The following is a 22,489-nucleotide window of genomic DNA, read 5'->3' as shown; positions in this document are numbered from 1 at the left end:
CCATAGTTTTATTGTAAGCCACACTGGCGCTAAATAGAGGTAGCGTTGTAGGGAGCTAAGCAATTGTTGCTGAGTCTTTTCCTGTTGCAATTCTTAAAATAAAAGTACTTATTCCATTCTTACAGAAGCTGAACCACCACCGAATGCTTCGTGTAACGAGTAATATGACAATAAAGTTCTTAATGACGTTTCGTTAAGCTATGGAATAAATCGAATATGATTAATGGTTTAAATTTTTTCTATTTATTAAAAGGCTATTTAGTTACCTTTTATCCACTTTTTCATTTCGCCGTTCTTTGAACTTTTGCTTCGAAATCTAATTTTTCTGCTGCAAGAATTTCATGTAAATTTGGTTGTTCTCTAGGCCTATAAGTAGGTTCATCATTAGTCATTGCTTCATCGTCTAAAAAGTAAAATAAAGTATTATGTGCTTTTATAGAAAGTTAGTGGAGAACATAATAAAATGATATAAGACCTGCATTGTGAGACATTGTTAGCATCGTTATCAGTGCTTGTGCTGTTGTTGCAAAGCTGCCTCAAAACATCATCTGCTTGTTCAAGCCATGTATAGTTGATATCTGAACTGTTCGCTGTCAACCTCAAATCCAGTTGATAATGTTGACAATTCTTCCATGAGATTTTTTAAACAGGCTATAAATTACAGCTGTTGTGTCATGATATCCAGTTGTCCTATTACCTTCTTTAGCTTCTCCTAAAATAAGAATATAAGAATAATTGATTAGAATAATATACCTGCTTGTTAATTAACTTAACGAAAAAAATACAAAAATACCTTCATCTCCAATATATTTAATGCTTCCACCAATTTCTCCTCTATCCATCTTCATTGTTAAAGGAGGACTTCCAAGATCGGGATCTTCACTATTAACTGGATCATCGTCCTAGTTTAATACTAGCTTATCTTCTTTCTTTTTACCACACTCAATAGCAAGTGTGCTCCAATCTATTCATTGCCATGAATCTACATAGAATGCAGAATAATGCTTATAAAAATAACAGATTGACATAAGTTTTGTGAGTGAGGATCTTGTTAACATTATTATGACTTCCTTCGACAGTAGTTTCTGTAATGCTTATATCCTAATCTATTATTCCAGTATTAATTTGAGAACCCTGTACCTTGATCTTACTGGGGACATTAAGAATGCCTGTTATTGAATATTAAAATAGATTAATAATATAAGAGTAACACATTATAACAGCAGCATTAAGTAGGAAAGATACAAATTCAAACTGTCCTCTCTATTAGCATCCATTACTTTATTAGGCAATTTTGATAAGAATTCAAATGCTAGAGCAGGATAACCAGCTTTGAAGAGGGTATGTGCAGTGGTAAAGTATAATTGTTGCACCAGTGGCATAATACTACCTTCCAACATTCACTATTTATCTGGCCTAAGCTTCTGTTTTCAATACCATAAGTAAAGTTAAAAATTACTACAGAATGACCCTCCCTTTTATCTTGTGTTGTTGAGGTTAATTTATTATCTGAGTAGCACTGAGTGCATATGTAAAGATACATAAAATTTGAAAACGTTTGGATTTGCTGAATCAATGTGAAAACAAAATATTAGTCAAGATATAATATAAAAAAAATTTTAGGAAAGTGATTTAAGAGATACACCGTTGCTTACCTATTCTGTCATAAGGCTTTTTAGATTCATCGTTGTATTGTAGATACATCATACCAATGTTGGTTAAAAACAGTGTATTCAGAGAAACAGAATGATTTTTTAAAATCCAAAGCACCGTACTATGCAGGGCAGATCTGTATGGGCCTTGGCATATCCTGATTTTCTCTTTCTTTCTCACATCCTAGTATTCCCTCGTACAACACTTTTCTTAAATTTAAAGATGCTATATTATCCTTGTAAAGCCTCATCAGCACCATTGCAACTTGTAGGTTATTTAACTTATTCACACAACTTCAATGGCATTTGTCAATGCCCCTGCTAATAAGGAAAATGTTTCTGCATACTCAAATCTTTGCTTCCCAAGCAAAGCAACGTTATTCTTTAAAGCTGTTTGTCTCCAGTGGTTCTTAGCAAAATTGTTAGCAAAGAATTCTGTCATTCTTTTGACTCTCTAATTCCTAAAAAGACCCCGAGTAAGATTTTTCTTCTTCATGCCTAAATGATAAATTGCTGTGTCCAATGGATCTTGCTTACGTTGGAAAGCTGCTTATGGCTATTTTTTCTATATATCTTCTAACAAATATGTTACTCCTAATCCACCATCCAACGTTTAGTTCCTTCTGCACAAATCATTTTGATTCATTCTTGAACTAAAATATATATATGTCATTAGGTCTGTTCTCGTTGGCCTACACTTTTAACACTTTCTACACTTTCCGTATTTCTGTCTTTGTCCATTGTATAAGTTGACACCCTAAAAAGTGCACAAAGTGTAAAAAGTGTAGGCAACGAGAACAGACCTATTATGTGTTATATGATATCTATCAACATTCAAGATGGCGGCCCAGCAATTTATCCCTTTATCCCCTCCATCTTGGCTTCACTTTCGCAAGCATATATAGTCACTCGCAGTCGCTCGTATTTTTAAGGAGCCCATATCTGATTCTTAACAGTGATTTATTTTTATGAACCAATTGCTTCGGCCACAAAATATTATATAATATATCGAAAACTTATTATAAATTTCGAAAATCTGTTAATTCTTTGATAAAGTAGATTCGGTCTTACGAAAGAATGAATGAACCTTTCTGCATCTCTAATATTCAAGCTACACTAAATGCATCAATTGCATATACTCCTTATATAGCTTTAACATTCCTGTTCGTTGTTAATAAGAAAAATTGAATCAAGAAGTATTATCCTTTCTCATTTCACTAATAGCGATAATGGAGCGTCTACTATTACCAGCTTCATGGGTGAGCAAGATCGCCTTTTATAAAAAGCAATCGCACAACTGCACTTGCGAACCGTCAAATTACTTTTCACCGATTTTCGATTATTTTAACATACTAAATAATCTTTATAACATTTTTAAATCATGCAGGTTTATAGCCCATAAAATTATGAAAATAACGATATAATAATCATAAAAGTTCGTGACGTCTATTTTTTTAACGAAAAAGGGTACTTGCACCGTAAAATTGAAACCTAACCGTTTTGGAAGTTTGAAAAGCATTTTTAAGATAGCTTAGAACATACATTTTCTTGTGACACAATAAATTGCAAAATTAACATTATAATATTTATAAGGGTTTGTGTCAATTTTTCTTGTAGTAACGAGGAAATGCTTCATGCATACCAATCCGGTGAATGCCCTAGGAAGGCAAAACTTCGAGAAGATCTTTATGAGGCTTCAATATTTTTGTCTTATATTTTTAATATTGCTCTTTTAAGGGTAAACACGAGATAGGTAGCATTTCCTCATTAATTAAAAAAGAAATAATAAGGGTGTCACGATCACTCATGAATATTATTACGCGCAGCTTTCACTATTTAATGGTGTAGAAGATAGTATGGTTGAAATAAATGAAATAAATTTTCTGTCATCCTGAAATTGGTGCCGAAATTTTGAGAATGTTACAAAACCTACTTTTCTTATGCAAGTTCCCTTCATTGTTTAAAAAAAGGACGTTAAGGTTGTCACGAACTTACAGCATTTTTTCCTTATTGTTGTTACTTTTAATAATAAAAAATGTATATTTAAATCGCCGCGCCGTGTGATAGGTATGGCATGGCAATATTCACACCGCGCGATACTCCACACCCCACACGCCGTGTAATGGCACCTTATTACTCTCTCCTTTGTTTTTTTTTTTTTTTTTTTTTTACATGGGAAAAATCCTCCTAGGACACCCTGGGATGGATATAACACCCCTCAAGTTAGTTCTAGGTTAGGCAACTTACGAACCAGCCCGACGGGTGTTCCACCTCAGGGTAGTGTTGGACTCACTATTTTTAAACAGTGCCTACCAACTAAAAAACCCATGCTATTTGCTTACAATAGCGATTGAACGTGGTTGACTCCTTGACGATGCTACAACTACGAGCCATTCCTCCTTCCATAATTATTCCAAGGTATCCATTATCCATGGAGTTTTAAATGAAATAAGAAGATTTATTAGTTGATACATTTTCATGTCTTCACACGTTTCACCGGGGTTGATGGAACGTTAACTCTTTATACTTGAGGTACGTAAAAGATGGTCGTTATGTCTACGAAATGAATAAAAAAAAATTAACGATAATAAGGAGGGGAATTAGAGATTTATCTTATTCAAGCGCGAGATTTAGGCAACTATTGCGTGGTGATAATTATTGGATTAGGTAAAGCGTGGTGAATGTTATGCATTATTTATTTAATGGGAAAACACTCCTATAATGCTATTGCTCAAGTTGCTTGATAACCTATGCCATTCATTGCAATAAAAAATGCTATCATTCATAAGTATCACACTTGTAAGATTCATTCATATTCACTGTCATTTATTGCCCGCACCTGTTGAACCAGAAACGAATGCATGGATATTTTGGCGATATTCATGATCCGATTTACGAATCTCTGGTCACAAGGGTGGCTAATGAAAAGTGAATCCCATTCGTATATTCCATGGCCCAAAATCCATTTCCCGATGGATTGTGAACCATTTAGCCTCCGGTACCTCCAGATACGAAGAGTAGGTACCATAGCGCGATGAGTCAACGCTATGAGGCCTAACCCCGCATATTACTGGATCGGAGCAACTGTGGAGGTGGAATATTTCATTCAGACACGCTACTCAATCGTTTCGAAATATCGAAGAGTTAGCTTTTTCACATTATACACAGCAATCAGTAATCAATGCATTTCAGGAGGAATTTCCGAAGAAACAAATTTTTATTGAGAAATTGGAAGGGCATTCACCGAAAATGTGAACTGAGTATTTAAAGAAATTTCTATTAAGATAGATTGAAAACAAATAAAAGGTTTATTAATGTGTCGGAATGACTTTAAAGATAGATAAACGTTTCAAAGGAACAGCGGAATTTTGAATAAAGCAATGAGGCCTAGGCTTGACAATTCATAAAGAAATAGGATGTTAACAAAGGAGAAATACGAAACATAAATGAACTGTAGACAGAAGGGTTGACTTACAGTTACTATCGTTCTGGCATGCGAACGGTTCGAAACTTAGCAGAATGGTTCGGATGTAAAAATAGTGAATCGGGGTAGGGTCTGTTCTTCGACATATATATATATATATATATATATATATATATATTTAAATTTATTACCTTTTTTGCAAAACGTCGAAAGAAGAAATTGAGAAAAGCATAAAAGCAATTCGGAGCGTCTAATATTATTAGTATATTGCAGTATCTTCTGATAACATTGGTTTTCGATTCAAAAATAAAGTACCATAATGGACTAAAAGAATAGAAGAAGACAGTCTTGCAAACCATTGCAATTAATTAATGTTTTTCTCGGAAAAGACAGTTAAATACTAATCCAAGTCATTTATGTACAATAATAATCCCACAGTTCATGTGTTTGTAAAATCAAGGGCGAGACAAGTTTTTCAAAACATTAATTTTTCGCTTTACCCATCTGTTGGCATACTTTTCTAGAAGCTGCTGACGCTTCTTCGTCATGTTTTAATTTTCTATTACGTTTATTACATTCCTTTTGTATCAAAATTACACATAATTTATGTAATAATTGTTCTTTCAATAATATTTCATGGTTCTTACAGATGAACCATTCGTCAAAAGAAAATTCTTCAAGAATGAATGTTTTCAAACGCAAATAGACAAATATGTCATGTAATGAAATTCTTCGGTTTATTATAATTATTCCAGCTTCTATAATATCATTCAACTTATTGCCACGTAATAAACAAGCCTTACAAGCAGGACATGCTTTCTTTTGAAAGTACCTCATAATTTGTGCTTTAATATCGTGTAATAGTTGATAGTCGTATACAGTAAGTGGTAGAACATTGTTCTCAAACCTTCTGCTACTGGGGCCTTCGTCATATGTGATATTAACTGTTGGATCATCGACACTGCTAGAAATTTTTAGACAATAAATAATGAGGATAAGCCTTCCTTTTAACGGACAAACAAATGATCATGCTTCAAATTGTTGTGGAAATACAGTTTGCTGAGAAGCTCATTGAGAATGAAAATAGTAATATTGATAAGAGGAGCAATAGATATAACCGCGTTAACGATTTATAACATTACATTCTTAATTGTAAATGTTTTAAAAGAGCACGTACATAGCGAAGGTCTGTACCAAACTTTCTTATCTAATTCACATAATACTAAAAATACATTGACGTGCAAATATTTCAGCTTCAACTAATTGTTATGAATAGTTTTCATAGAGAGAAAAAAGTTGTTCCGCAGGAATAGGACCAAAAGGAATATAATTTATTAATTTCTTCATTCTCTTCGAGCATTACTTATTTATAATGGTAAATCTTTCTACAGGAAATTTTGGATGCTACTTTATCTGAGGTTTAATTAATAAACATTCATGGATGATATGTGTATTGTTTTTTATAACTGCAACATTGAGAACTTTTGATTGTAATATAAATTGGCTTAGTATCCGATAAAAGTAAATTATGTTTTTACTATTAATTACTTATATATCATTACTTCCAAGTATGTATAAGCTTCGATTAATGGAAATTATAATTAAAAATTTTCTACGACTTTAATAGACGTCATGAGCAGTTAGCGTGTCACAACGTTTATTCTCTACATTTACATAATTTTAAGCGGAGTAAGTCTATATTGGGTAAACAGTCTAAAAAGAAGCACCAGTAATAGAGCCTTCTAGGTCAGGTGTAACCCTTTTGAATTTTTTTATAATTTGTTGTTTTAAATATAGTACATTATGCAAAACAAACAAATTCAAACATTAGAAACTTGTCGTTGCCCACCACTCTAACTTTTTCTTTAACCGTACCTGGATTTCGGTCAATTGTCTCGCGGTCGCCTTACAATGCGTCACGGGTACAAGAGTGACAGAGATATTTTAACAACGCTCTCGGAAACCAAGCTGAAATGTGCAGAAAATTCAGAGCCTTCTTCATTATAATATAATAAAATGTAAACTGTAAGGTACCACTAATATATAAATAATCGTCCGGTTATCCTCGTGATTGGGCATATTTTCACCTTAAAATTACGCTTAATCTATTGATATTACTTTTACAAATGTTTAATTAATATTATAAAAATTAAAATTTTTGATTGGGCATTGGATGACTGGTTTATAAGGGTGCTACAATTTCGATCGGTTCATTGCCATTGGATTATACCACGGGACTCCATGCTACAACTGCTACATAACATAACGAGACATGGAAAAGTGATATGTAATAGCTAATTAGGGACCTTTAAATTATATTATGACCGATTACATTTCCCAGAGTATACTTCGTAAAAACAATATTGTGGTATTTAAAGAAATGAAGAAATACAATTTTGTATACATTCGAAAGTATTGGTTTCAAAATTTTGGTTTAAAACATGGTGTAACTTCAATGATGTATAATATTTTAAAGACACATTCTTGAGGATGACGGAAGAGCATCTGAGCTAAATCCTAAATAAGAGAATAAAAGAATATTCAGAACCAATATACTGATTATTTACTAAGAATATTAGAGTACTGGACTTTTAGTCCCAGTTTGGCCTGAAGAATGTGTCTTTGAAATATTAAGCATCATTGCTGTAACACCGTGTATAGTCTCTAAATCCTTTTAGAAAAACTCGAGCATCATGTAGATGACAGAATTCTGAAAAATTCTTAATAATGTAGAAAGTTATTGTATTCTTCAATTCTTGTGTCTATAGCATATACTGTGATTCAATGTACTACATTGTTGTAATTAAACATTCAACAAATTTGTATAAATTGATAAAACAAGTTTATATTTACTTTTCTATTTCTTGCGATGTATCTAAACCAAGAATATCTCGCAAAGAATCATCTAAATCATCTTCATCGATATGTAATTGCGGATAATCTACCTGGATTTCATGTTCAACGCCAGCAGCAGGAATATCCTGTGCAAACTGGTCATTGAAAAAATCTCGCTTGCCTAACAAGTCATCGCAGCCTACTAATTGATCCATGCCATCTACTTCGCAATTAGTTCCATCGATTCTTAAATTTGAATATCTTGTGAGTAAAACGGTTCGCCACGCAAATTCAAAATGGGCAACGGTAAGATGGTTATTGTCGCCTTGCTCGCTTTTCAAAAGACCAAACAAATTTTCTAAAGGATCTTGATTTAAGTAACGAAGGTTCAATTCCTGAAAACCCAATCTTTGCAAATCTATCCATAAATCATGAAAAACGAATAAATTGCTTAGCAAGACTTTAGGTGTTGGCGTATTTACAGCACTTCCGTCATAATGATAAAATTTTAAAGTTTCTGCTTTTAATCTATAGCTTGTCCATTTACGAATATGATCGGACGTCGCAGAAATTGGAGCTCTGGTCGAATTAGATTTTTTATCATTACTACTACTACCAAGAATAGAGTCAAACATTTCGTCTATCTCGTCAAATATTTCTGCTGTAATTTTTGCCGTGAAATTGTTTTCAGGATCGTTACTCCACATTTCTCTTAAACTTTCTGCTATTGACTTGCTGACTATCTGAGCAGATTTATTTACCTTCATCTTACTCCTTGAGGAAGGAAATAAATGGTCTTCTGTTAATTTCGTCATATTACCCTGACAATATGTATAAAATAACTTTACAACATCAGACCAATACCCAATCTTCCCACCCCAGTGTATCGTATTGCCAGGATATTGAGATTTAATGTTAATACCCTGAGTAGAAGAAGGGTGCTCTTTCAACCATTTTTCATATCTCCCCCTTAAAGATGTGACAAAAGTTTTAATAATGTGTGGAACATCTGCAATTATATATATTTTATGGTCGTAATTTGGGATTGTAAAGAAATTCCCTGATTGATGAACGTTTGTCTTCCGCGCAAGGTTAGCTAAGGCCTTTCTGTTCGGACCTCCTTGATCGGATACAACAGCAACAATGGTTAAGCCCATATCTATTAAATCTTTTATGGTAATTAACAATAAAGTTTCCAGCTCTGCGCCACTCATAGCCGATTTTGAATAATAATACGACAGAGGCTGTTTCCTTGGGGTATTTATACTTTGAATCATAAATACGAGAACATGATCCACCAAATCACTTTTACCACTAATAAAGCCGGATACGGAGGCCATCCCCTCTGTGTAAATCAACCTTCTTTTCAAGCATGTCTCGTCCATTGTAAGTACAAAAACTTTATCTAAACTAACTACTTAGCCTAGCTACATTCTCTTTAATAGCATTGTATAAAATATCATTTTTACCTGGTTTTATAGGAAAACGTTTAATTGTTCGAGAAATGGTCTTTCTATCGGGCAATATCATGGTATTACCTAAAAATGTGTAGCACTTATTACTACGACGCTGAATATCAACAGCTAGCATTTTCTCGCCTTCTCCGTAACGACGTCCATGAATGTTTCGATTTTGGTTATGAATGTTCATTGACACTATTTCTCGAAGAGCTTTAGAATTTATATTACCATAGGAAGGTTGGTCTTGCAATTTCTTTTTCAATTCTTCGCATTCCTTCATTTTGTCAAAATACTTTTGTTGCATTACACAAAAATCATTATACGAATTTCGTAATTTCGTTAGCAGTATTTTAGTTTTCGGAGAGGGTGGCGTATCTAACGAAATGCCCGCGTCTTGTGCCACCTTTTTTATTGTCAATCGTTCAGTTGAATCTATATAAATTGAAAGTAATTATTATTAATAACAGCAGAATTCTTCTTAAATAATACCAAACAAATAAAGCGAAATATAATTCACATACTTGAAGGTCGCCTCTTTCTCTTGGTATTCGTATTTTCAATCATATTACTCTCAACTTTCTGCAGAATACGGTTATTAATAATTTCATAAATGTATATGTCTCGAGAAGGTCGAGTTAAAATTAATAGTATGTGACGCATTTGCATTATTGAAATAAATGGAGATTATATTATGAAGTATCACTTCCTTTTTATTATATAAGATTAAAAATTAACGCCTGCGTTCATATTTACATATTAGTGAAAACCCATACAGCATCCACATGACTAAATGATATCTTTACTATGTATCACATGACAGTTACTATAGAAGCCTCTCGCGTTAAGGTCGAAATTTGGCACCATAATTTATGAATCATTCGACTATGAGCGCTAACGTGGAGATTAATTTAGAAAGCGCCAAGAAGGAAAGATTGTAAGAGTGACGGAAGCGAGTGTCGTGTGCTGACAAGGAAACAATTACTATTATATAAGTGATCAGGACAGGTTAATCGGGGATTTGGAGAACAAATTTTGAAAATTTGTATAAAAATTACGCGAAATTTTTTTTCAATAGACAAACTGAAATCGGGCGAGTGGCTTTGTTTGGCAGGGGCTTATAGCAAGTCACCAGGATGGTTATAAGCTAACAGGTCGGTTAATCTATACAGATTGGACTTTGGGCGATTTTTATGGAGTGTACAAACAGCGAACAAGAAAGTAAAGATAGATTAAGCAATTCGGAGTGTTTTATGACAGGAATTTTGGCTGATACTGAAGAAAATGACGTTAGGACTATTTTGAAACCAACGCATTGTAAAAGAAAGATAATAAGCGTCGATTTAAAATTTTAATTTTAATAATTGCTAGGTTTTAAGATGGCTTAATGTATGTTTTTCCAAATTATATTGTCGAGAAAAGCCACGGCTCTTTCAGCCGTGTCTATAGAATATTTGTACCTTTAGAATTTGTAATGTTGATTTTTCTTTATTATAAAAAGTAATTTGTAGTTTTCAGTATTTTGTTTTAAAAGACTACATCCCTTGGAAAAATGAAGCGTTAAAAACGATTAGTTTGTAAGTGCTGTATGTGTATGAGAATAAATAAAAATATAATACGCATGCATGTATACCTCCGATGCAAAGGTACACAGTGATATAAAAAACCATTTGTTAATTACCTCAGGATATGTAATAACCGGCTCGTGATTGTCATTCAAATTATAATTTATGAATGATGTGGAAGGTTCATTATGCAAAATTCGACTTGCACACAAAGGAGCTTCGTCAGTATTTACAGGTGTATTTACAAGTGGTATCTCAGCAGCTTTAAGAATGCGCAAAGAAATTGTTTACTTGAAATAGTTAAATAGAAATAACGTAAAGATTAAGAGAAGGCAAAGACAGGACAAAATTGTATTATTAATGTTCGCGTTCAGTTATTTGACATAAGTTTGTACAGTCAATTTAATTTTCTGTTCATCCGAAATGAGCTATTACGATAAATTTATTTAACATTTGATGTACAAAGCGATAAAAAAATTGTATGATTCAGCAGATTTAATTACGTCAGTAAACCAATTGAATATTAATGTTACATTCGCGACTATCATACTTCTTGTTTACCCTAATGAGTTTACATTATTAACGTTTTCAAAATTATCTAGTTACCTTCATTAACAACATTTGAATTAATTGTTATGAACTCTGCTACTTGTTCGTCACTTAAAGATTGTGCCCCGTGTACAATCGGATATGCTGTGCTCACAAGTCGTTTTCCAGCTTGCGTACATTTATAATCAGTAACATTAAAGTGACAGCTGCAAACAAAGCGGCTTCTTGAAAGGAAACTGATGGGTAAGCAAATTAGGTCTTCATTGCCAACAATTTGTATCCATCTTTTGCATCTGTTTTTAAAAATTTAGTAATCATAATGAATTTTTTTAAAGTACAAACACTAATATTGCATGCAGAAAACAATTAAATATTGACAAAGTGACTAATATTATAGTGTCATTGATTAAAATTTCTAAAAAAACTATATATACTAAAATCTTAGTTAACTCTATTCTGTGAACTCTGCATGTGCTGCTTGAAGTTAGTCTCTTTTCATGCTTTAACCACTATCTCTCTCAGCCCTGGAGGAACAGACTTTTCTATTTCATTGCGTATTCTTATTTCTAAATATTATTAAAACCGCATTATTATTTTTTCAAATTTCTTTCAGAACTTTATGTGACCTATTAATTTAAAATTGTACGTATATAGGTCTATAATATGCACGTACACTCTGGGAAATTGAATCGTTCCGAAATGTCAAACGAAATTAAATAGGCCTAAGTTAGCTGGTGGACAAGATTTTTCCTCGTTGCACAGCTTACCTGCTACACCACTGAGTCCCAAGCAATAAACAGAGGGCAATAAACCGACCGAAAATGACTAACCCTTATATACCTGCACTCGAATGATCAATCAAAAATTCTAATTTTAATATTATTAATTAAACATTCTTAAAACTGGTATCAAAACATTGCTTTTATTTTTAAGATGAGAATGAGCCCAAACACGAGGCTAATCGTACGATTATTTCTGTATTAGGTGTATCCTATATATATATATATATATATAATTCATATTTTATTAAATTCTAATGAAACTCTGTTTTATTTTGTATTTGTGTTACTTAGTAAATTAAAATATATATAAAACAAAATAGCAGAAAGGATCGACTAACAATTATCGGAGTTAATACGATGTCAATGAAAATAGGAATTTTTCAACCTTCAAGAAAGGGCGAAATATAAATTATGTACAAAAATATTATTAAATAATGGATAAACATTTATTTCATTTAAATATATATGTAATTAAAAGATATGCGTAAATACTTTAAAGTCCTATCTAAATTTCTCAAAAAAAAAGTTTTATTAGATTTAATTAATTCGAGAACTGCAAGATAAATCTAATACAGAAATAATCGTCCAATTAGCCTCGTGTTTAGGCTCATTCTCATCTTAAAAATAAAAGCAATGTATTGATAACAGTTTTAAAAATGTTTAATTAATAATATTAAAATTAGAATTTTTGATTGATCATTCGAGTGTAGGTATATAAGGGTTAGTCATTTTCGGTCGGTTTATTGCCCTCTGTTTATTGCTTGGGATTCGGTGGTATAGCAGGTAAGCTATGCAACGAGGAAAAATCTTGTCCATCAGCTAACTTAGGCCTATTTAATTTCGTTTGACATTTCGGAACGATTCAATTTCCCAGAGTGTATATGCGTAACGAGCAGGCATGCTATGTCGCTCAAAGCTACAGCTGCATGCAATTTCAATTTGAAATATATAGTAAACTACTGAATGCAATTAAAAAATAATAGAAGGGTTTACGAAAGGTCTTGAGATATGGTACAGGAATGTGTGATATAGGCTAGCGATGTCCATTTAAAAAGGAAAAAAAAGGAATAACTACATTTAGATCTTTCTATAATTCAAATAATTAATGGCAAAAAATAAAAAGAAAGTCACCACATTTAGAACTGTGAACATAGAGATAACGTTTTCAATTGATGGAATCATTGAACAGATTTTTTCACAAAAACCTATATTATGGCTTCCCCTCTGTACACAGGGACTGTCAAATAAAGTGATCTAGTGTCCGAAAGCGAAAGAGTCGCGATGAAAATCAATAGGCGTATCATTGATTGATGATACATAAAGAAGTGAACAAGCGGCTCGTTACGTTTCTTCTTCACTAATACAGCTTCGCGGAATAAGCAACATGTTTTTATCAATGTAATAATCGGTGAAATTAGAGTAAGAGAAAGATAGTGTGCAATTATTTCTCTCTCTTTCTTTCCCTCCCTCTCTCTTATTCACATGTACATACAGAAACCTTCAAATATTAACTGTGTTATATTCAACAAAGGTAAAAATAAACCTACTACTGTGTGTATATGTTTGAAATTCAAAAAAAGGCTAGAAAAAAGAGTACCCTAATTCCTTTTCACTCTGAGTCCATCAATTGTTAGAATAGCAATTGAAAATATTTCATTGCGTGTGGAAGTAGGAATGATAGAGGGAAGAACAAGTTAGTTATGCATTTCTCTGTCTATCATTAATGAATCGTGCGCCAATATCCGCCATTAGGAATTATACGCTTTGAAAAGCTGGATAATTTTTTCTACATAATTTTAGGTCATGCTATATATATATATATATATTAATCCCCTAACCTTTGAAGATCACGTGGAAAACGGAAGAAAGTGCAATTCTCTTTTCCCTGCTTATGACCGCATAATGTAATACAGCACACTGATCGAGTCATGCTGTCCAAATTTCTGAAGTAATTGGTTGATAAATGATAAGAATCCTTTCCTGTGTTAGCCTGTTCAGTTGAAAAATCCTGTATTTAATAATTCTGAAATTATTCTAGAAGTGTAGCCTAATAGTATTGAAAAAATTAATAAAAACCAATTTGTAAACACTTTATGACGCATGTTTATTACATATTAAGGCGATTCATAATAAAATGAATGAAGCAATTCCATCCACAGAAAATTTCATGTATCATAGCATCTTATTAATTTTAATAGTCTCATTGGCTCTTGATAATAAATATATTATTCTCAGCAAAAGCCTGTAGGGATGATGAGTTTCAAAGGTTTTTGTTTTTACTGATAGATATGTAATGAATTTTCAATCGGATAAACACGTGAACAGAGAAAATGACAAGCAATTTGCAATTTTAATTCCAGTACCGAATAACGAGGATGTAATTAGAATTTTGTGGACACTTGTTTTAAAAAAACTATTTCTAACATATACTAAAAACTCATTTCATACTACAAGTTCTGTTCCCTCTATACCCATACAGGACCAAATGACTTAAAGATATCTTTTAAACATAATTTAGTCAATTGGATGACTAAAATAAGATTATAAGAGAACTTTTAGTCAAGTGTGCTGTAGAGGTATTATTAATGGGATATATCACCAAAATAAACCAAATAAATCTGATAAGTTTAACCAGTTAAAATGAAAAGTTTTACCAACTTAATTTGCACTACAAGGATATCAGCTATACTATACTACCAAAATATTTTTACAAGTTTGTCCAGAATATAAAATAGCTCTTTCAGTAAATATATGAACAATGTATAAGATAAAATATGTTACTGCATTCGAATAAAAATTCTGAGTTATTCCACAAGTTCACTATATGTGGGTAATTGCAATGGGTATGAAATGTCCTTTCGTAATAAGAATGCCTTTGGCACCACAAGTTCTGTCAACTGTATTATGTCATTGGGAGAATACGCATGTTTCACCAAAAAGATTTGACAAGTTGAAAATGCTAATATGATACTTTTACCAATTTAATTTACTTTTTAAAAATATCAGATATATATTAGTAAAAATTCTGTAAAAGTTGGACTCCAATATAATACATTACTTTGTGCAAATGTATGAACAATGTATAAGATAAAAATAAATGTTACTTCATTCGAATAAAAATTCTGAGTTATTCCACAAGTTCACTATATGTGGGTAATTGCAATGGGTATGAAATGTCCTTTCGTAATAAGAATGCCTTTGGCACCACAAGTTCTGGCCACTATATTATGTCATTGGGAGAATACGCATGTTTCACCAAAAAGATTTGACAAGTTTAAAATGCTAATATGATACTTTTACCAATTTAATTTACTTTTTAAAAATATCAGATATATATTAGTAAAAATTCTGTAAAAGTTGGACTCCAATATAATACATTACTTTGTGCAAATGTATGAACAATGTATAAGATAAAAATAAATGTTACTTCATTCGAATAAAAATTCTGAGTTATTCCACAAGTTCACTATATGTGGGTAATTGCAATGGGTATGAAATATCCTTTCGTAATAAGAATGCCTTTGGCACCACAAGTTCTGGCCACTATATTATGTCATTGGGAGAATACGCATGTTTCACCAAAAAGATTTGACAAGTTTAAAATGCTAATATGATACTTTTACCAATTTAATTTACTTTTTAAAAATATCAGATATATATTAGTAAAAATTCTGTAAAAGTTGGACTCCAATATAATACATTACTTTGTGCAAATGTATGAACAATGTATAAGATAAAAATAAATGTTACTTCATTCGAATAAAAATTCTGAGTTATTCCACAAGTTCACTATATGTGGGTAATTGCAATGGGTATGAAATATCCTTTCGTAATAAGAATGCCTTTGGCACCACAAGTTCTGGCCACTATATTATGTCATTGGGAGAATACGCACATGTTTCACCAAAAAGATTTGACAAGTTTAAAATGCTAATATGATACTTTTACCAATTTAATTTACTTTTTAAAAATATCAGATATATATTAGTAAAAATTCTGTAAAAGTTGGACTCCAATATAATACATTACTTTGTGCAAATGTATGAACAATGTATAAGATAAAAATAAATGTTACTTCATTCGAATAAAAATTCTGAGTTATTCCACAAGTTCACTATATGTGGGTAATTGCAATGGGTATGAAATATCCTTTCGTAATAAGAATGCCTTTGGCACCACAAGTTCTGGCCACTATATTATGTCATTGGGAGAATACGCATGTTTCACCAAAAAGATTTGACAAGTTTAAAATGCTAATATGATACTTTTACCAATTTAATTTACTTTTTAAAAATATCAGATATATATTAGTAAAAATTCTGTAAAAGTTGGACTCCAATATAATACATTACTTTGTGCAAATGTATGAACAATGTATAAGATAAAAATAAATGTTACTTCATTCGAATAAAAATTCTGAGTTATTCCACAAGTTCACTATATGTGGGTAATTGCAATGGGTATGAAATGTCCTTTCGTAATAAGAATGCCTTTGGCACCACAAGTTCTGTCAACTGTATTATGTCATTGGGAGAATACGCATGTTTCACCAAAAAGATTTGACAAGTTGAAAATACTAATATGAAACTTTTACCAATTTAATTGCCTTTTTAAAAATATCAGGTATATATTAGTAAAAATTCTGTAAAAGTTGGACTCCAATATAATACATTACTTTGTGCAAATGTATGAACAATATATAAGATAAAAATAAATGTTACTGCATTCGAATAAAAATTCTGACTTAACCAATATTTAAATAGAAAGAATATAAAATTTCTGACCTTCTTTTACCAATCAATTGAATATTTTTAATATTCCTCCTGGCTGCTGAACGAAAACTGGTGATGGCAATAAATAACTTCTTCACAGAATATAACTTAACTGGAACAAACTGTAGTCGTTACACAGATTTCCCGCCAATTTCGTACACTTCCACAAATTTTCAAATTTCTAAGGTAAACTTAATCTGATGTAAACATCAGCAAATCAGGCAGTATGCTGTCGGTCCAGTAGAACGATTAAAACATTTAGAGCCATCAAAATCTGTATGCTTGCGCCATCTGCTATAAATCGAACAAACTATAGTAAGCAAAACGCACTTTACTCTGTAACCAATTTTAAAGATATACTATCACGCCACCTATGAAGTGCTGCCAATTATCAGCCTTAATATTAGTTAAATTCTTAGGTTGGCTAAAGATTGCCTTCGAGCTCTGAGGGACAGATAAGAAAGGGTGGGGGTAGCTGAGTGTCCTACCCCTGACTGGTAGTACCATGCCATGCAACAGCAATAAGTAGACTAAGTAGAGTGAACCGAGTGAGGTGAGGTGAGGCGATGGCGGCGGCGCAGGCGAGCTTCTGAGTTCTGATTTCTGAGCGAGCTAAGCTAAGCCTGGCTAAGCCTGCCCCTGGCGCCCCTGCCCCCTGCTGCCCAAGCCTGCCTGGGTCTCGGTGTGAAGTGTGAACTATGAGTGTAGTGTGAGTGTCACCAGAGATGAAACGGGAGATTGCTCATGCGAGGTCCCGAGGCAATCCCTACCGGTAGGCGGCGCTGGTGTTGGCAAACGCGTGACGCGTGTCTCAGGTCCATCTAACCCCTAACGCCATCTATCGGAAGAGACCACGAAGCACGAGCGTTAAGCTTAGAATAGGGTAAAACATATATGCATTGTTGCCAGAAAGCGGAATAAAGAGAGAGCGGAGATATTTTCTCGGACCTCTCTGTCTTTCTCGCTGTTAGCTTCTAGCAGAGGAGTCGAGGCAAAATCTTTCCGTTTCGCTTTGCCGAAAATCTACCAATATTCGATGTCATTTATATTTGCAGGCCAATGCCTTTATACATGATTTTTTCAGCATATTTATTTATCAGCATTGTCGACTTATTTAAATCAATAATAAATTAAGGAAATGCGTATTTGATATATAATAATTATTTTAACTATAATTTCATCGTTATATTTCGCTTATTTCCGTAAAAACTGAATTTCTTTAGTTTATTATTGATTATTGTAAGTCAATGGCAATTTAAAAAAATTTAATCTTAAAAAAAAAAGAAAAGTACCGATCAGGAATCGAACCCGGACCCACGAATCGCCACGCGATTACCTTACCGCTTAGACCACGAGGCTTCTTCAGTGCACCGTAAACAGATAGTGTTTTTAAGGGCTTGAAATCTTCTATTGAACTATATAAATAAACGAAGAACCGACATCTTTATTCATTATTATTCTATCATAATGGTACACAAAATAAAGAATAATTATATAATGTAGATTTTCAAAAGCTTTTCCAATAACCAAGAACGGAAACTGCGAGCGTTAATTGATTATTTATCTTCGTTCTTGGCTATTGGAAAAGCTTTTGAAAACTATTCAAAATATAATTATTCCTTAATTTGTGTACCATTATGACAGAATAATAATGAATAAAGCTGTCGGTTGCTCGTTTATTTATATGGTTTAAAAGAAGATTTCAAGCCCTTAAAAAGGCTATCTGTTTATGGTGCACTGAAGAAGCCTCGTGGTCTAGGCGGTAAGGTAATCGCGTGGCGATTTGTGGGTCCGGGTTCGATTCCTGAACGGTACTTTTCTTTTTTTTTTAAGATTAAATTTTTTTTAATGGCCATTGACTTACAATAATCAATAATAAACTAAAGAAATTCAGATTTTACGGAAATAAGCGAAATATAACGATGAAATTATAGTTAAAATAATTATTATATATCAAATACGCATTTCCTTAATTTATTATTGATTTAAATAAGTCAATGCTGATAAATAAATATGCTGAAAAAATCATGTATAAAGGCATTGGCCTGCAAATATAAATGACATCGAATATTGGTAGATTTTCGGCAAAGCGAAACGGAAAGATTTTGCCTCGACTCTTCTGCTAGAAGCTAACAGCGAGAAAGACAGAGAGGTCCGAGAAAATATCTCCGCTCTCTCTTTACTCCGCTTTCTGGCAACAATGCATATATGTTTTACCCTATTCTAAGCTTAACGCTCGTGCTTCGAGGTCTCTTCCGATAGATGGCGTTAGGGGTTAGATGGACCTGAGACACGCGTTTGCCAACACCAGCGCCGCCTACCGGTAGGGATTGCCTCGGGACCTCGCATGAGCAATCTCCCGTTTCATCTCTGGTGTCACTCGACTGTTCGACCTCAGCATATTCAAGTATGTTAGAGTTGAAATTTTTTTTGGAATATATCTTCTGACATCTGTCCTGCGCGCTGATTGTTCTTGTTGTTTGTTGAATGGTTCTGTAGTCCAGTTTGTCGAAACTCGAAGGGTTCAAGCTTTGACGTTCAAGATTTAACCTGTATATCAGCCATAACCACAAGTGATTACGAGACCAAGCTTTATCATTCAAGTTCAAACGCTCAGCTGTTTCACTTGTTCATTACAGTAGTCATCAGACTGGAGTTGGACCAGACTAATAGTCACTACTAGCCCGTTTTTCTGACTGCAATCTTGTAATCAAATTAGCTCAATAAGATCGTTCAATTCAATTGGTTCGACAAAAACAATAAAAACCTGGCCCAGGGTTGAAAAAGTATGGATTGGGCATTGGACTAAGAGGGCTCCAGTTTCAACAATCCACCACTCTTATCATTGTGTCACGTTAACTTTACGTTGTTCAACGCTACGCACTCTACTGATTTCACATTTCACTCTTTTTTTTCTGGCCAACTCTACGATGCGCTTTTGGATATCCGGTGTTCGGTACGCAGTACTCACCCACTACAGCATTTCGATTGTACGTGGCTACTGACTATAGTGACGATAACTGATAAATGATTATATAAACTTTCCTATAAACATTATTTTACAGAAATGACTTTTGACATTCATACGTTATACCATATGTGTTTTGTGAGAGGGTAATCCCCAAATATGTTCAACAAATCGAAAAGATACCGGTTAGGTTAAATAGATCAATAAATAATGACGTTTTACAAAGCTATTTTGTTTTTTGGCATAATGTCAATAGCAAAAGGTTTTCGAGAATATGATAAGCAAGATCTATTTGCTCTTAGAGAAGAAGTACGTGCGATGTTTGATCATGCCTATTCAGGATATTTAAATTATGCGTACCCATATGACGAGTTACGATCCCTCAGTTGCGATGGTTTTGACACATGGGGCAGTTTTTCACTAACATTAATAGATGCTTTAGATACACTAGCTGTTATGGGTAATTATACCGAATTTCGAAGAGTTGCTGAAATATTAAGTGCCAGAGAAAATTTTGAAGCAAATATAAATGTTTCTGTATTTGAGACTAACATCCGTGTTGTTGGTGGATTATTGAGTGCTCATCTATTATCTCGCAAAGCAGGTGTTATTTTAGAGCCAGGCTGGCCTTGCAATGGACCCCTATTACGTTTGGCTGAAGATATGGCAAAAAGATTACTTGCTGCTTTTGATACACCCACAGGAATGCCTTATGGAACAGTCAATTTGAAATACGGTGTCCCAGCAGGTGAAACAAGCATTACTTGCACAGCTGGAATTGGTACTTTTCTTTTGGAGTTTGGTACACTTTCTAGATTAACCGGGGATCCTTTGTATGAGGAAGTTGCTTTGAATGCTATAAAAGCATTACACTATTACAAATCTAATATTGGCTTAGTAGGTAATCACATAGATGTTCTGACAGGACATTGGACTGCTCAAGATTCTGGTATAGGAGCAGGTGTAGACTCTTATTTTGAATACTTGGCCAAAGGCACCTTATTATTCCAAAATCCATTATTAGCATCAATATTTCATGAACATAAAGCTGCTATTGAAAAATACATAAGAAGGGAAGATTGGCATTTATGGGTTTGTATGACCAAAGGGCAAGTAACATTACCAGTATTCCAATCTTTGGATGCATACTGGCCAGGTGTCCTTAGTCTGTTTGGGGAAGTAGCAGATGCCATGAAGTCACTGCATAACTACCATCGTGTTTGGAAACAATTTGGTTTTACACCTGAATTTTATAACATTCCACAAGCAGAAGCAGGAACTAATCGTGAAGGATATCCCTTAAGACCAGAGCTTATAGAATCAGTTATGTACTTGTACAGAGCTACTGGAGATCCATTTTTAATACAAGTGGGTATAGATATACTGAGAAGTCTGCAACACAGTGCCAAAACTACTTGTGGCTATGCAACTATTAATGATGTGAGAGATCACAGGAAAGCAGATAGAATGGAATCATTTTTCCTTGCTGAGACAACTAAATACCTTTATCTGTTGTTTGATCCTGATAATTTTATTCATAATAATGGCCAGCATGGTGATATTATTGAGACTCAATGGGGACAATGCATTGTAGATGCTGGTGGATACGTTTTCAATACAGAAGCACATCCTATTGATCCAGGGGTTTTACACTGTTGTCATCAAATAGAAGTATTTCAAAATGAAAACTCAATATCCGGGAAAATTTTTAAGAAAGACAGTGTAGATTTGGATAAAAGTATAAAGGATAAGACTTCAAGTAAAGAAAATAATTTAGAAAAGAATAGCAATAAGCAGAATATAAAAGTTATGAAATTATCAGATTTCAGGCATGCTCGTATGAATAAAGCAGATACTACATCACATACAAGATTAGATTCATCAGATAACAATGAAATAATAGAAAATGAATCAAAAAGTAACTTATCTGGGTCGGAAACAAGCTCACCACAAGTTCTTGCTCCACCAAATGTAGCTTATAAAGCTGATGACAGTGAAAATACCGACTCTTTTGATATATCCATATCGAATGAACAGTATTCGTATAACAATACAGAACCATTAATTATGTTGAATAATGCTAGAGGGGTTAAATTCGAGCCACAATTATTATTGGAAAAAATTAGAAAAGGAAATTTGTATCCAACTAATCTTACAGCAAGATCTGATTATCAAACATTGTCATGTCAGTCGCAATCATTTTTACAGAGAATTTCTATAGTAGGAGAATTTTTTTGACACTATTATATACTTTTTAATTTTACCTCCAGCAAATTAAAACTGCTACATATGTAAAGTTTAAAATGTTTGTAAATGATAAATATTGTTTATTGAGACATCAGATATTTCTATAAAGTAAATGTATTTTGATAATATAAAATGTTATATTAATATATTTATTGAATAAATTGTTGATGAGTTTTAGATGAACTGGCATGGATTCGTTTGTCCTTTTAAAATTTATAATTTATAATCTTATTTCACA

The 22,489-nt window shown here is 33.1% G+C and overlaps 2 protein-coding genes across 6 annotated transcripts; one reads left to right on the top strand and one right to left on the bottom strand.

The window, feature by feature from the left end:
• Window positions 1-4,986: 4,986 nt before the first annotated feature.
• LOC136778709 (uncharacterized) lies at window positions 4,987-17,532 on the bottom strand. Its single transcript, XM_066735807.1, is given in 9 exon segments — window positions 4,987-6,040; window positions 7,930-9,329; window positions 9,331-9,803; window positions 9,893-9,950; window positions 11,050-11,195; window positions 11,540-11,775; window positions 14,103-14,254; window positions 17,049-17,330; window positions 17,408-17,532. Coding segments are annotated over 7 exon segments (2,886 nt in total). The 5' UTR covers window positions 14,195-14,254; window positions 17,049-17,330; window positions 17,408-17,532; the 3' UTR covers window positions 4,987-5,559.
• Window positions 17,533-17,632: 100 nt separating this feature from the next.
• LOC136778605 (ER degradation-enhancing alpha-mannosidase-like protein 2) lies at window positions 17,633-22,434 on the top strand. 5 transcript variants are annotated; one of them, XM_066735590.1, is made up of 3 exons: window positions 19,316-19,443; window positions 19,536-19,609; window positions 19,676-22,434. In XM_066735590.1, exon 3 carries the CDS (start codon window positions 20,215-20,217, stop codon window positions 22,240-22,242), a length of 2,028 nt encoding a protein of 675 aa, XP_066591687.1. In that variant the 5' UTR covers window positions 19,316-19,443; window positions 19,536-19,609; window positions 19,676-20,214; the 3' UTR covers window positions 22,243-22,434. The 5 variants fall into 5 exon arrangements, with proteins under 5 accessions (XP_066591689.1, XP_066591687.1, XP_066591688.1 ...); XM_066735592.1 differs by lacking the exons at window positions 19,316-19,443; window positions 19,536-19,609 and adding an exon at window positions 17,633-17,745; XM_066735591.1 differs by lacking the exon at window positions 19,536-19,609 and having other exon boundaries at window positions 19,322-19,443.
• The last annotated feature ends 55 nt before the right edge of the window (window positions 22,435-22,489 follow it).

This window comes from Prorops nasuta, unplaced genomic scaffold (genome assembly GCF_024137725.1).
Source record: "Prorops nasuta isolate Cenicafe-Biocafe unplaced genomic scaffold, Cenicafe_Pnas_1.2 PNAS00014, whole genome shotgun sequence".
NCBI classification, from domain to species: domain Eukaryota; kingdom Metazoa; phylum Arthropoda; class Insecta; order Hymenoptera; family Bethylidae; genus Prorops; species Prorops nasuta.
Note: the sequence above shows the minus strand (reverse complement) of the source record. Positions and strands in the feature narration are given on the sequence as shown.